At 49.1% G+C, this 15,167-nt stretch overlaps 1 protein-coding gene across 1 annotated transcript in view; it reads right to left on the bottom strand.

Moving 5' to 3' along the window:
• Positions 1–15,167, bottom strand: part of PLCH2 (phospholipase C eta 2) — a 390,924-nt gene that overhangs the window by 78,138 nt on the left and 297,619 nt on the right. Inside the window, exon 7 of the mRNA XM_089773036.1 lies at positions 9,060–9,153. Coding sequence (XP_089629162.1) covers positions 9,060–9,153 — 94 coding nt within the window. The remainder of the gene's footprint in view (positions 1–9,059; positions 9,154–15,167) is intronic.

Consider the following 15,167-nt stretch of genomic DNA (forward strand, 5'->3'; position numbering starts at 1 on the left):
GAGTTACAGAAACCCTTAGAACAGTAATGTATTAAGAATCTGAAACTTATTTGGCACGCTCAGAAATGTTAGTGTTCCATCCAGGGCAGCAGATGCTTTCTTGTGAACTCCCTATAAAACTACAAATAGTGGCTCTTAACAACCACAGCTCATAAATACAGGCTCAGGCCCTACATACACCTTCCATCAACCTGTCTAATACTCCTTTTACTTACTTTTCAGTGATGGCATTTGTATCTTTTCAGCTCTGATGCTGCCTGCTCGAGCTACATCCCAATTTTCCCAACAGTGCTGCTGTTTGACTTTGTGTCTGTACTTGGGCGGTGACAGCTTTATCTACTTTGTTGCTGTAATCTTCCCAGCAACCAGTCCTTAAAGGCATCTTTACATTCACCTTGAAGGTCTGCATTAAAAACAAACCAACCCTAAGCCCCAGCAAAGACAGAACTCAAAAAACTATGACTCTATTAGCATCTGATACTGAGTTTTGAGAAAGCCCTGTTAAAGGAAAAAGTGTCTGGAATATCTCTTGGATGTCTGCTACGCTCTCCTGCACTGCCTTCTGCTGCACAGGGTTACTGCCTAGATTTGATGATTCAGGGTCATTTTATTAGGCCAGGTCTACACTAGACCCGGAAAGTTGGGTTAAGGTACGTAACTCCTGCTAGGTAAAATACATACCTGAAGTCAGTTTACCTTAAACCAAGCTTGGTGCCATCTTCACAGTGGGAGGCCGACAAGAGCAAATACTCCCATTAACTTCCCACAACTGCGAGGCGTACCGGCGCCAACTGCAGCCGTCAGCGTTCGATTTAGCGGGTCTCAACTAGACCCGCTAAATCGAACGCCAGAAGCTCAATCTCTGGCACAGCAAGTGGAGACGTGGCCTCAGAGGCTGGCCAAGGGTGGAGCAGATGGAAGCCTCTGGAGACCTTTGCTTATCAGTGAGATGGGACAAGAGTCTTGTCCCCGTCTCTGGGGGACACGGCACAGTCACAAGCCCTCCAATCAGGAGTTAGATGCTGGGGAAGAGTGTTGCATGCCATGAGGAGGTGTTACATGAGACTGTCTGGACCAAACCTCACCCCACTAACTTAGCAAATGCAGCGTGGGTTCACGCCACAAAGAGGCAGGATTTGAGGGCCTCTTTCTTATTAGCTGCTGGCAGGGCCATCCTTAGGATTTCTGGGGCCCTATGCAGAAACATTATGTTTAATTGATTATCCAGTTAAAGGGGGTGTGGGCAGGAGAGACTGTGATCCGTGCAGACAAGCCACAGCCAGAGACAATGTGAAAGGATTCTTCTCTTTCCTCCAACTCCCACGGGAGTCTTCCTGAGAAAGCCTCAGCTCCCCGCCCAACCCACTTGGGATGGCTGGGCATTGGTACTAGGTCTGCCCTTCAGTGCCGGGGCCGCTTGCCTGGCTCCTGCAGACATTTTAATTCCCCGTTTTAACAGGCCATCACGTTTCCACACATGCGTGCCGACAGAGACGAGTCGCGCATTATTGTCTGTATCTTTATCAAGCTTGCATGACCACGGATTTGGCCCCATGCCTCTTGTCAGCTGGGCTCTGCACAGATATGCCACCTGAGGAATTAGCTTCCCAAAGCTCATGTTGGAGGACTCTGCACCATGATCCAGCGAGCCATTTTTAGACTGTTCCTTTTGAGAACTGGGGCAAAGCAGAGAGAGAAAGAGATGGGAGGAGCAGAGATGATGAGTTTGTCTCCTCATTGATGAACTGTTACCCCACACCCCAATGCTTGTGCCTGTATGCACACACACACACACACAGAGCCTTTACAGGAGAGGCGATCATTAAAAACCACACCTTCTATCCCAAGTGCCCTACAACTCCCCTTTGCTCACCCCCACTGAAACGCTGCAATTTCCTTATTTGCAACTGGGTCCACCATGCTGACGCCTTAATTCCCTGAAATCTCAGCTTTGCCATGAATCATTCTCCTGACATCTCTCTTATTAGTCCATAAGCAAAGTGGTGACTCCATAAAGATGCTGCCACCTCCTGAATACATTAACACACTCGTTTCTAGTGAAACAATACATCAATCTGTCACAGAGCTAGAAGACTGCCCAGGAAACGAAAACACAAAGAAGCAATCATCTGAATCAGCTTCCCAAAACTGGCCTTCGAGCTGCAGGGAAAATTAACTTGGGGATGAACTGCTGCAAAACTATCTCCATTATGATAGTTCTCGCCTCATTCAGATTCTGACTTTGAGCGTTAAGTGCACGAATTAAACTGAGCTGCTAAACACAGGCTACAACCAGAACTTTGGTAATTAAGAGCTGAATAATCCACACTGAGAGCTCTGGACAGCCTCAAAACTCTGGGTAGGCCCTGGACCAACGCCTGGCTCATAAACCCTGGCTTAATTTTAAGCAGGTGACTAATCCCATGAGTATGCACTAAGTGCTGGGTAAACCAGGGCTTCCTACACAGCTCCTCAATCCTAACAGGGCATATTGGGAGTTACATAGACACACGCAAAGCCAGCCAATCCTGCCTGCCCAGAAAAGGGCCGGGCTGGACGCAAACACTTGTGTAAAAAAAAATCGAACTTGCAAACTCTAGCTCCGATGCCTCCTTGCTGGGAATAATGCCGGTAACAAATGGGAAAAACCGAATTGCCACAATGGGCAAAGCTCAATTTTTCAGATGTCTCTGTGGGATTTTATGTTTTTCCAGCAAGGAAAATCCCAGTATGCCCTCTTAGACATCAAAAGTGTCATGTTCAAAGCAAAGTCGGCAAATTCCCACGCAAACCTGCAAAAATGTAACAACACTCCTAACAGAGACTGTTAGTTGCTTTCAGCTGTGGCTTCCCTTTCCATACAATTCTAGAGGACATACAATGAAGGTTCAAAACCTAAGCTAGGTCACCCTCCTCTTAGGGAAGAGTTCTATAGGATGTAATGGAAAAGAGTATCCATTTTATAGAGACTTTCCAGCCACCATCTAGACCAGTGGTTCTCATGATCTATTAACATTCTATATGTTAAAGAATTTCTATAGGAGCCCAAGTGGTTTAATTCCTATAAATGCAAGAGGGACGTTTCCATTTGAGTAACTGGGTTAGTCCATGTCGAAAGCCAAACAACTGGTGACTAATTAGGATTAGATTGAATCGCTCCGTTGTGGATCTGTGCAGATAAACTGACTCCTGATTTTCATTGAGAAAAAGGTCGATATGCTTTGCTGGCCAGGGACTGGCCTAGTTGAAATCGTTATGCTCTTGGTTTGCATCCGTGGCATAGCCAGAAGGGCCCAGTTGAGTGGGCCCCAATTTGGGTGGGTGGGCAAGAATTGGGGGACAGGGAAAGCGAGTCAGGAGGGGCGAGGGGACATAAGCCCCTGCTCCGCTGCCCAGCCAGAGCAGAGGGGAGCAAGGCCCGGCCCCTTCCCCTTTGGTTCCCCGGGTGGGCTGCAGGGGATGGACATGGGGAAAGTGGGTGGGGCATGGCCCACCTCAGACCCAACTGTGGCTATGCTCTTTGTTTGCATTCATGTCACTAAGCATCATGTCCGCACTGTGGCATTTTCCCTTTCCATCAAACGTCTCGCCTGGAAACAAGCAATCAGGCCCAGTAATAGCTCTAGCCACCCTACTTCCCCCACGTATTTCACCCTATTTGGCAGCCTATGGGGGACGCATTCTAGTAGGGAGTCACTTTCAAATCGGCAGGCTCACGACTCCTCTAGCCAACACCAAGACCCAGCAGTGTCAGGCCATCTTGTAGGAGAACGGAATAAACCCTGATTGGCACACCCCCTCCAGCAACCCATTCCCATAGCTTGCGTAAAAGCAGGCGGCTACCCGAACAAGATCAGCCAGGATGAAAAATCAATAGGATGCATTGCAGACGAGCAAAAATACTACCAGCTGCTCAGAGCAAATTAATCATGCCCTCATTCTGGAAGATAGATGCGACTGCCGAAGGAGCGGGCCTGCGTTTCGCTAATTGGGCACCCTGTGAACTGGCCCCGTTGCTTGTTTCGTACACTTGCTGAAGTTTAGTGCTGAAATTGCCATAATGAGCTAACACTAACTGTGTCAGTCGGCTCCGGCATGAAGAGAAAGGATGGCCTCGGGGGGCGGCTGGCAGTGTGAAACAGACCCCGAGACCTTGGCTCCATTCCCCCAAGAGGAAAGCCTCCTGCCACACAAGGGGGGTTATTTTGCTCAAGAGCAAACACTGATCCTCTTAAATTAGGATCATCTCAGGCCGGTTCCTAGCAGTCAGGTGCCACGTGAGAAGAAGCATCCGCTACGGAGGACACAAACGAGGGCCTTACGTGGCAATCAGAGAACCGCAGGAGCTAACAGGCCCTCCAAGGCAGTGGCAGGGAACTTGCACTGCATTGTGTGTGGCCGTATTGCTTGTGGGGGCAAACAGTGGTCTTCTGTCTTCAGTGCTGATACAATTCAGCCTCTCTAGCTTAGCCCTCTTAGCCTAGGTAGAGGGCACGAGAAAGCTAATGTCTAGGTAACAAAAAGCCATGATAAGAACCACTCTGCACTAGAATACATACATGAAGCGGTGACGGCGTGACGGGGAGCCCCCCGACCCTGCACCCCGTCTGCAACCAGATGTAACTCTCCGCCAGCCAGAAGAGTAAAAATGAGTTTACTGCTTTTCAAAGATACTGCACAGCATAGGCTCGATGTAGGCATAGGATAGGCCGACAGCCCTAGTTCCCTTGGGGGGAAGGGGTTCACAGGCCCCTGAACCCCCTAGACTGGGTTTAGTCTGCCTCCTCCATGCTTCCCTATGCTCAGACTGCCCCTTCTCCAAACCACACAACACTCATCCCCCGGGTAGCCACACCCCTTCCTTTGTTCAAACCCCTTCCCCCTGGCCAGGTGAGAAGCTGCTAGCTATGGCTTGTCCTCAGGGAGACCCCCGCTGGGCAGTGCTTACATACACAGGCCAGTAGGGGTCACCCACAGCACAACACAGCAAGCAGGGAATGCCATAGCGGGCTCAGGGCCACCAGTGTGTACAGCACACCCCACTACGTCACAATGCACAGGCTGAACCTCTCTAGGTTCAGAGGGGTAGCCGTGTTAGTCTGAATCTGCAAAAGCGACGAGGAGTCCTGTGGCACCTTATAGACTAACTGAAGTGGGTCTTTGCCCACGAAAGCTTATGCTCCTACACTTCAGTTAGTCTATAAGGTGCCACAGGACTCCTCGTCGCTCTCTAGGTTGTCGCCCTCGGGACCTGACCGGTGCTGAACCAGAGAATTTGCCGGATCACAGGAGGTCAATATTGTCTGGCAGCATCACCAACCCTTCCCCTGCTTGCTGGGCTCTTAAGAGACATTCAGGGGTAAATTAGAGCTAAATAACAGCCCAGAACACTGAGAGCCGGGACTGGGGGCTGTAAACAAATTTTATGGGACCGCTGGAACCTTGGCCACGCCCATGATAAGTTGACGTCCGGCTAACTCAAATCATGCCGGACCAGGGATGTTGCCAGACTAGAAACATTCAATCTGCAGCAGCGTTCGGCAGTCTAAGGAAGTTATCAGATAATACAAGTCTCTGTGGGAGGAGCCATGTGGAGGACACAGGGCTCGCTAGACATGGACACATGAACTTTTCCCTGAAGAAGATGCCAATTTAAAAGAGGCTGTGGAATAAGAGGGAGAACGCTTGGGAAAAACCAGCGCTACATGGCCCTCTTCGGATGCTGCCTGAGCAGTAGAGCGGGGCTTTGTCTCCTCTATCCCTCCGTCAGCCTAATGAAGAATAACTCCTGGAGCTCACACATTCCTCTCAGGCATGGCTATTGCTAGATTGTGCTGAAAATGGGCAATTTGTAAGGTGTGTTCTCAACCTCCTCCCCAGCCCCAAAATATATTAACTAGTTGATTAGGTGCACCCAGCCTCTCAAAACCAAGGCAGAGGATAAGACATGGGTACATGAGATGTGCAGACCAGCAAAAACAATTGCAATACCTGCTCCCCATGCCCACAAGAGGCCTGGATGCCTACGGCTTGTCAATCTTTGGCACATTTGAAGACAGCGGCTGGTATATTTCCTTGATCTGCAGCCCAGACAAGACATTTCCCAGACTTACTCACTCTCTCAGCAGCTTCTGACAGGCCAAATGCTTGGTCAATACCAAGGAGGATCTGAGAACTGCAGCCAACTATCAATAAGCAGTGGTGGGGTACGACAGCATGTTTTGTCATAAACCCCTGCAGCTCCCCAAAGCACTCGCACGTGATTTTCAGATCCCAACAACAGCCAAGGGCAATGCTCTGTGTGCTTCTGCAGGGCCAGGATCTCACAGTGCTTTGTAAGAGGGTAGCAAAGCCAAGCTTTACAGCCTCCTAGGAAGACTCAAAGTCCCATTTGCAGGTGGGTACACTGTTGCAGACTGATCTAAACCCACAGTCCCAGATGACAACAAGGAGTCCTGCGGCGCCTTAGAGAATAACAGATTTATTAGTGCATTAGTAGATTTATTTGTGTCATGGGTAAACCCCACTTCATCAGAGGTATTGGAGTGGGAGTTACAGAAGCAGGGATCTATATAAGGAAGAAGTTGCTTGTGTGAACGAGGCCAATCAAGTCAGGGTGGAAGTGGGTCTTTCACGGTACTTGGTCTGAAGATGTGAATATCCAAAGAGGGGAAATTGCCTTTGTAATGTGTGAACCAGTTGAGATCCTTATTCAACCCTAAGTGGATTGTGTTGAACTTGCAAAGGACGCCAGTTCAGCTGTCTCCCTTGGTAATTGGTTTGTTAGTCTCTAAGGGTATGTCTACATTACCCCGCTAGTTCGAACTAGCGGGGGTAATGTAGTCATCCGCAGTTGCAAATGAAGCCCGGGATTTGAATTTCCCAGGCTTCATTTGCATGAAGCCGGCCAGCGCCATTTTTAAATACTGGCTAGTTTGAACCCTGTGCCGCGTGGCTACACGTGGCATGGAGTAGCTAGTTCGGATTAGTGTAGCCGCGCGGCACGGGGTTCGAACTAGCCGGCATTTAAAAATGGCGCCGGACGGCTTCATGCAAATGAAGCCCGGGAAATTCAAATCCCGGGCTTCATTTGCAAGTGCGGTATGCCTACATTACCCTCCTAGTTCGAACTAGGAGGGTAGTGTAGACATACCCTCTGAGACTTAGTTTCCTAGGATCTCAGAGCAGAACCTAAATCTGACTCCCTGTTTTGTGCCCTGAGCACAAGAGCATTGATTTTTTCCACCCCTAAGACAATGCAGCTCTATAAAAGACAGACACGGGAATCATACCGAGCTCCTCTGCAATAACTTCTCAAACGAGGCCCAACCTACTGGGTCCTGTGTTAGGCTTCAATTTCATGGTAGAATAACAACTGTGCTCCGAAATTTTCTCTCCGCAGCGCAAGCAGCCGTGAGTAATGTAGTTGTGTGCCTCTTGTCAAGGTCACCCCGCAATATACGCTTTGCCTGTTATATGTAAGTACTGTTGCTGATAGGCTTGACTTCTCCGTACGCAATGCTTATAGAACCGAACATGCAATACCATAGAGCTAATATCTGTGCAATCTGTTTTTGGAGCACAGCGACAGATTGCAGTGGAGTCCCCGCTCACGCCACTTTGAGTTCAATGTGGAAGAGAAGTGAAGTTAAAACATAAAGTCAGATGTTCTCCCTCACCCAGACAACCTGGGCTCAATGCAGGAATGAATCTGCTATGCAGGAAGGCAGATAGATAATCACACTACATCTCAAGATCTCTGATAGGATCCGGCTAATGTCCAAACGCAAGGAAGCCAGCCTGATGGACCAGATTCTCCGTTCCCACTCCCACACATGGAGCGTTCCCTTTGCTCTAGTGTAGAAGAGAACACAAGGCACAGGGAAACAGAGCTGTCAATCCCCAGAGCAGGGGAGATACGGGGTCCATCTGTCATCAAAGAGGGGACTCCAGATATTGGAAACTACCTTGTCTAGTCGGGTAGAAAAACAGACTGTATCAATTCATACGTGGCCATTCGGCTTCCGTTCGGCACAGCCACACAAGTGGAGGCCACGTTTATTAAAATGACGCACGCAGCTCAAGCCCGTCCCGTACAATGTATAACCAACCACCATTTCCAGGGCCTAACTAGACTTCTTCCACGCTCTTGGCGTTGATGGGACCACTGTGGAGAAGGGGCCATTATACTGAGTAAGGGATTCAGACTCAGGCTTCAAAGCACCATGTACCGCCCAGTCCCCATGGAAGTCTTGTTCAGCAGCACCTGGGGCTCAGTGAGCACCCCTCAGCTCCAGGCCGACTGAGAGCAGAGGTCTTGGGGGCATTATTGATCAGCCCCACTGAACATTTCAAGACGTGCTCACACCACGGGGCTGCTGGGCGGGGGGAGATTAGCACTTTGCCTGGGATTGTCCCCGATGCCTAGAGGAGTGAAGGGCCTAATCACACTGCATTTCAATGCGGGGTGAACCTCTGTGGTCCGGAACTCTCTGGGCCAGCAACATCCGGGGTCTGGTAGGACCACGAATGTCGCTGGATTGAAGAACCCCAGCGGCAGAGGCTGCCAGAGGCTGGGAGTGGAGCCAGCTGGCTGGGCCAGTGGGGCAGTGGAGCCTGGGGGAGCTGGAGCTCCCAGGGCCACAGAGCGTGCAGAGCTATCACAGCCCGGGGGTTGGGCGCAGCGGTGCCAGATGGCTAGAGAGAGAGCCCAGCAGGCCCTCCCAGCCTTCCTCTGGTCCAGCAAACTCCCTTGTCCGGTACCGGTCAGGTCCTGGGTACCAGACCAGGGAGGTCCAACCTGTAGGACCTGCAGAGAGACTTTCAAAGGCCCAGACAGACACCCAACACCCATTGATCTGAAATGACAGATGCCGCCTCCCTCCAGGTGTCTAACTCCCTTAGGCTCCTTTGAAAATCCCAAGCCACGTCAGTAACTGTAACAGCAAAGCACATACAGCATCTCCCCATGCAAAGTGACATCGTCCCGCACTCAAACATGGCTCAACTTCACACCAGCCATGGGGCATTTTCCATAACAGCAGGAAGAGCCAACCTACCGTCAATTCCCAGTGCTCCCTGCTTCTTGTTCTCCGGACACGGTTCAAACTGGTTGATAATTTCCAGGCAGTACTCCTTGGTCACATTTGTCATCTAGAAAGGGAACAAAACATAAAGCAGAGAGCATCTCATTAGCGAAATAACCGTCCGCTGCTCCCCTTGTTCTGTTCTCTCCACGCCGTTGGAGAGCTGGCTGTATTTTCCACACTAGCACTACAATTTTTCAGCTGCCCACTAAAATTCCCACTCCTGCCACTCAGTGTCAGGTCAGATCAGAATCAGGCTGCTCAGTGAAAAGTTATTGTCCCATTGGCCACTGCCTGATCACTCACAATAACACACAGAGCCCGATTTCTGCTTTGTAGGTCAATTTTTGTTTAGTGTTTTTAAGCCCACAGGGCACTCAAACAGCACATGTTTTGCTACGGCCCAATAGGGCCTTTTGGCTGCAGGATTAATTTGTGTTGTCAAAAGGTTTTCACTTTAGAGGCATGCAATGAAACAGAACTCCAGTGGCGAGACGAATGAATTATAATATTTGTCAAGGTATCAGAAGGATGGGAGATTATTAGAAGCCTTCCTTGGTCACCCATTACTTTGATCAATGGTAGGATTCCATTCTGGTCCTCAAGTTGTGTGCAGAGAACAAATTCTGCATGTTCAGAGACGTTGGCAATTAAAAGTTAGGTCATTTCCGGTCAGCTTTGTTTATGTTAAAAGAATGATAGAGCCCTGCATTCTGTAAACAGAGCTGGGTGGCCATTGATTCACCACTGCTGTCACCAGGATTGCTACAAGTCAGGGTCACCGTGCGAGGGGCTGCACATACACAGCCAAATGGAGTTGCCCCAAGGAAAAAGACAAGCAGACTCTCAAAACTACACCCGTAAAACCAAAGGAAAGCCTAGAACGACAGGGACGCCGAGTTAAGGTCTCACGGAAGATGCCTGGAGATGGACATTCTTCATTCAGCCAAAGAAGAGCTGCTGCCTGGCAGTGGCAGGACAGGCATCTTTCGAAGTGCACAAACAGCCATGGCAATCCTGACCTGGAGAAACCACTGGCAAGGGGACTTCAGAGGGATCGGATCTTTCTGTCTTCATGCCCTCTGTGGAGCCTGCTGACAAGGAGCTAATTGTGCTGGCCGTTTGGGCAACAGGAACTCAATACTTTGGGTCACGGAGCAGAGCCTTCTTGTGGTGAGGTTCAAAGCACAACAGCTCAAGGAGGGTGGAAAAAGTATTGTCCCTCCACCGACTGTCCTGGTGAAGCCGGGCTGAGACACAACAGGCCAAAAGTCTCCCCACCAGAAAACCGTGCTAGCAGCATTTACATTTTTGGCCATGCCCAGCAAAGGTAAGATAAGAACAGAAGCAAATAAGAACGGCCAGAATGGGTCAGACCAAAGGTCCATCTAGCCCAGTGTCCTGTCTTCCCACAGTGGCCAATGCCAAGTGCCCCAGAGGTAATGAACAGAACAGGGAATTATCAAGTGACCCTCTCCTGTTGTTAAGTATCAGAGGGGTAGCCATGTTAGTCTGAATCTTGCAAAAGCGGCGAGGAGTCCTGTGGCCTGACGAAGTGGGTCTCTGCCCACAAAAGCTTATGCTCCAACACTTCAGTTAGTCTATAAGGTACCACAGGACTCCTCTCCTGTTGTTCATTCCCAGCTTCTGACAAACAGAGGCTAGGGACACCATTTCTACCCATCATGGCTAATAAGTATTGATAGACCTAACCTCCATGAATTTATCTAGTTTTTTTTTTGAACCCTGGTCTTCACAACATCCTCTGGCAAGGAGTTCCACAGGTTGACTATGCACTGCATGAAGAAAAACTTCCTTTTGTTTGTTTTAAACCTGCTATCCATTAATTTCATTTGGTGACCCCTAGTTCTTATGTTATGGGAATATGTAAATAACTTTTTCCTTATTCACTTTCTCCCTACCTGTTGGTTTTCATGAGACTTCTAGTCCCGCTGCCATAGCAAGGCCTTTCCCTGCGCAGCAATGCTGCAGCAGGCTTTTGTTGTGGTTTTGACAAGGCTCAAACCTAAGTCTACAACACCTGCTCGCTCTATCCCCGTGGAATTCAAGAGGAGAGCCTGAGCGGTTTTTGCTCTCGGCATCAGTGATCAGCTGAGCAGATCGAGTCTTGTGGCCGGAGTTAATTTTCCTCTCTCAGCATGAAGAGGATCAATAGGCCCAGTGAAACAGAAACAGCGGAAGTTGTTTTGGGAGACAACAGGCACAAAGGGGAGGGAGATGTATTCATTTATTTCCTTTGCCAGGGACTCTTGAGACTCTATTCCAGTACAAAAAGCAGAGGCACCTGGACAGAGATAGCCCGGATTAGGTGTTCTCATGCTGACTTCACCATTGCTGCCCATCACCTTGTCTTCCCCACCCCATCGACTTCCCAAATTCCACTGAGAAAAAAGTAGTCCTGGCCAAGTTACCAGTTTGCTGCCTCCCCGTGCCACCTATGACCAGAAACATCCCAGCCTTGTCCTAACAGGCAGAGGGACAGGAGAGATCTCGGGGATTATATCTGGTGGGTCGGGATGGGACAAGGGGCAGCTGAAATGCTCCCTTTCCACAGAGGATGTCGACTTGGGGAAGAGAGAAACCAAACGATGACAAATTCTCAGCCTTAGTGAAATCTTGAAATGATTCCACGGGAATCCCTCTCTCCGTACGTTCTGAATTTCCGGGCTCTTTGGATTGGTTTTACCTAAGCGCTACCAAACTCATCCACCTCTGGGGTCTCGCTGATCCAAGAGCATGTTTCCTTCAGCTTCTGCCAGGTGCCTCCCCACTGCCCCTTCACTGAAGCAGCGCAAAATGGGCATTCATTTCCTGTTCCTTCCGTTGGTCTCCCTGCCCCCACTGCTAGGGGCACTGACTACATCTCTCCCCCTTTGCCAGTCGACTTGAAAGGATCAGCAGCTTCGTCACTGCAATGGGCTTGAACTTTCCCAGAAGAGACTCAGCCCACAGCCTGGCAGGCCGAAGGGTTCGGACAGCTACGCGTTAGGAGCCACTCAGAACCTGGTGAGAAAAAGTGGCAAGGCCCAGGTACGAGTAAGGACCATTCACACTAAGCAACAGAGGAGTGGGTCACAAAGTCTGTGTAGCTGGCACCTCCGGCAGGGCATGCCAGCTCTTTGCGGCAGTCATCGGCACATACAGGTGTTTGCAGGGAGAGATGCCCTACTGTGCAGTGCCCTTTGTCCAGCTCCTATGGCCGCCAAGGGAGTGGTGATTTTATCTTTCAGGCAAGGTCTACACTAGACTTGGAAGCTTGGCTTAACGTACGGACCTCCAGCTACATAACTGGAGTCAGTTGACCTTAAGGCGAGCTTGATGGTGTCCCCACAGCAGGAGGCCGATGGGAGAAAACTCTCAAGTCGGCTTCCTTTACTCCTCACAAAAGCAGAAGTATCGGATGCCAACAGAGGTGCCCTCTGAGTTCAACTTAGCGAGTCTTAACTAGACTCGCTAAATCAAACTCCAGAAGATCAATTGCGACAGCGGCGATCTTCCATTTACTAGACACAAGGCCTCAGAAAACATTTATATTTTTCGTCATTCAGAGCTTATTTTAAAATGATCAACCCACTGATGCTGCCCATAACCAAGATGATCACTTAACTGACAGATGAGTGTTCCCAGCAAGGTGAGTACAGTTGAATTGTGATGCAGAAGATGGCATCGATCAATGTGCTTGTGTACACGTCAGTACGGATGCGTGGAAGATGCTTAGCTTGAGCCATGAGAAAACAAAAACATGCGACACCTCAATTTGTGTCTGTCTCACAAAAGCAGTACAGAGCTGTCAGGAAAGAGAGCCAGCGTCTTCAATCCGCAGCAGTGGCTGATGGATAGATGTGACTACCTTGCATAACAAATGCCAGCCTCCTTGCTGAGCCCTTGCCTCCAAGGAACAAATAATTAATTCCACTGTAAGTACCAGCTACTGTCACCGAGTGCATGGAGATGAGTTGGCTGCCATTTAACTGACACCCCATAAAATAACTATGATGAGGGCATCTAGGCAACATTCAACACTTGACTCGTAAAGCCTATAAGCCCTGGAGTTAACGTTTCTGAAGACCTATGAAAGGTCAGGACAGCATTCGGTATTGGCCAAGAATAAAATTCTATTTGAAGAGAACCACTTCTAGTTCTAGTCGCTCATGAACTCTTCTACTGTTCCAAATCAGATGACCGGACATCACAGCAAGTGGCGTCTAATACCCACTATGGTGGCAAGAGAAGGACCAGAGAATTAGCTCTTTCCATCTTCAAAGCACTTCCCACCGCAGCAGCAACTCCTCTCGATAGCTCTGGGCAGCAGGCCCAACCCCAAACTGAGGGTAATTAAGTGACCTGCCCAAGGCCATGCAGCAAAGACACTGAGAGCACAAAAGACAGCACCATTGGATCAGGAACCTCATGCTGGGAAGGGGAAGGCGTTCACTGGAGAGATGTTAACAGGTTGCTTCGCCTGGACTGGTCCCTTGAAACATGTATTAGCTACTTGTGCTAAATTTGTTCCACCTGATACTCAGTACTCTTCCCAATCCTGAAGAGCTCTCTGGATCTTGAAAGCTTCTCTCTCACCAACTCTCTCCCTGGCCCAATAAAAGATATAGCCTCTCCCCTGCTCCCTTGTGTCTCCTACTGTTAAGAGTCAAATGTCTCCATCTAGCCATATGGCCTCAGGATTCTTCTAAAGGAACGAGTACAGGGAAGGAAGGAAGCTACCGCAGAAGGATCTGCATTAGGGAGACAGGGAGGGAATAAGGAGCTTTCAGGAAACCGTCACACCAGGGTTGAAGTGGGACCAGCAGTCATGTTACAAATTCAATTGCTTTTGTCTAGGACATCCGACTGCCTGAATGCCCCACCTACTGCTGGATTGGAGTGGCCATGCGTAGGTAGCTACTTCAACTTTCCAATCATGTCTCAGAAATGCTCTACTTGAAACAAATTAAACATTCATCCCACGGCGCAGTCAGAGCTGGTCAGAAGCCTTCGTAACGGTAATGCTTAGTCATAAAGCCAGCCCTTTATTTTTTCAGTAATGAGTATCTAGTGGAGTAAAAGCCATTGTCAACCACACTTGTGAGGCAGTGGCCACCAAAGCAACTGGTAGGTATGATATTGCAGAGGAGGGTGGGGAAGCACTGGAAGGGTTCCTTCAGGAGAGGGTGGATCTCCACCCCTCGAGGTTTTTAAGTCCCGTCTTGACAAAGCCCTGGCTGGGATGATTGACTTGGGGTTGGTCCTGCTTTGAGCAGGGGGCTGGACTCGAAGACCTCCTGAGGTCTCTTCCAGCCCTAGGATTCTATTCTATGATTCTATGCTCCTACGGTGACAATTATTGCTCGTTCCACAACATTATTACAGTCATCAGCACGAAACTAAGTCTTCATTTAGGCTATGTCTACTCTGCCGGGAAAAGTCGCAATTTACATAGCTTTTTCCGCTTTTTTCCCCGAATGAGGCTTTTACAAAATTTGGTCCATCTATACAGGACCAAATTTCAGAAACAAGCCTCCTCTTTCGGAACATTCCTTATCCTCTCACCAAGAGGAATACAGGGATGCTGAAAGAACACGTCCGCTTTTTCGTAAACGGTTATCTCAGAATCCAGCATCCTGGAAAAGCTCTGCAGTCTAGACATAGCCTCCAAAAGTCACTGGAAATGGGGAAGCTGAATTCAGTGTCTGAGGTGGACAGCAACTCATTTCTCTAGCCCGTATGGAATTTGTCCTAATCAGAAGGGGACACCTTGTGATACATAGTCAGACATATGAACGGCATGTTTCTATAGTACCTGCCCAGTTTCAGCCAGTTCTATTTGTCCTTCTCTTTTACAATCGCTGTATTTACATAAAACAGTATTAGGGAGAGGCCTTGAATCAAACACAGGGCAAGAATTAAATCTTGCTTGGATTATTCCCTCTGCCATGAGGAGTCATGCCCATGCTCTGCTGTGTGCACCTGAAGCACTCCATTAGTATTGCTTTAAAAATGAATTTAAATTAAAAAACGAGAAAGCGCCACTTAGCACTCAACCCACAAGCTGTCCCCTGCATG

Source organism: Pelodiscus sinensis, chromosome 24 (assembly GCF_052426305.1).
Source record: "Pelodiscus sinensis isolate ZL-2025 chromosome 24, ASM5242630v1, whole genome shotgun sequence".
NCBI lineage: Eukaryota > Metazoa > Chordata > Testudines > Trionychidae > Pelodiscus > Pelodiscus sinensis.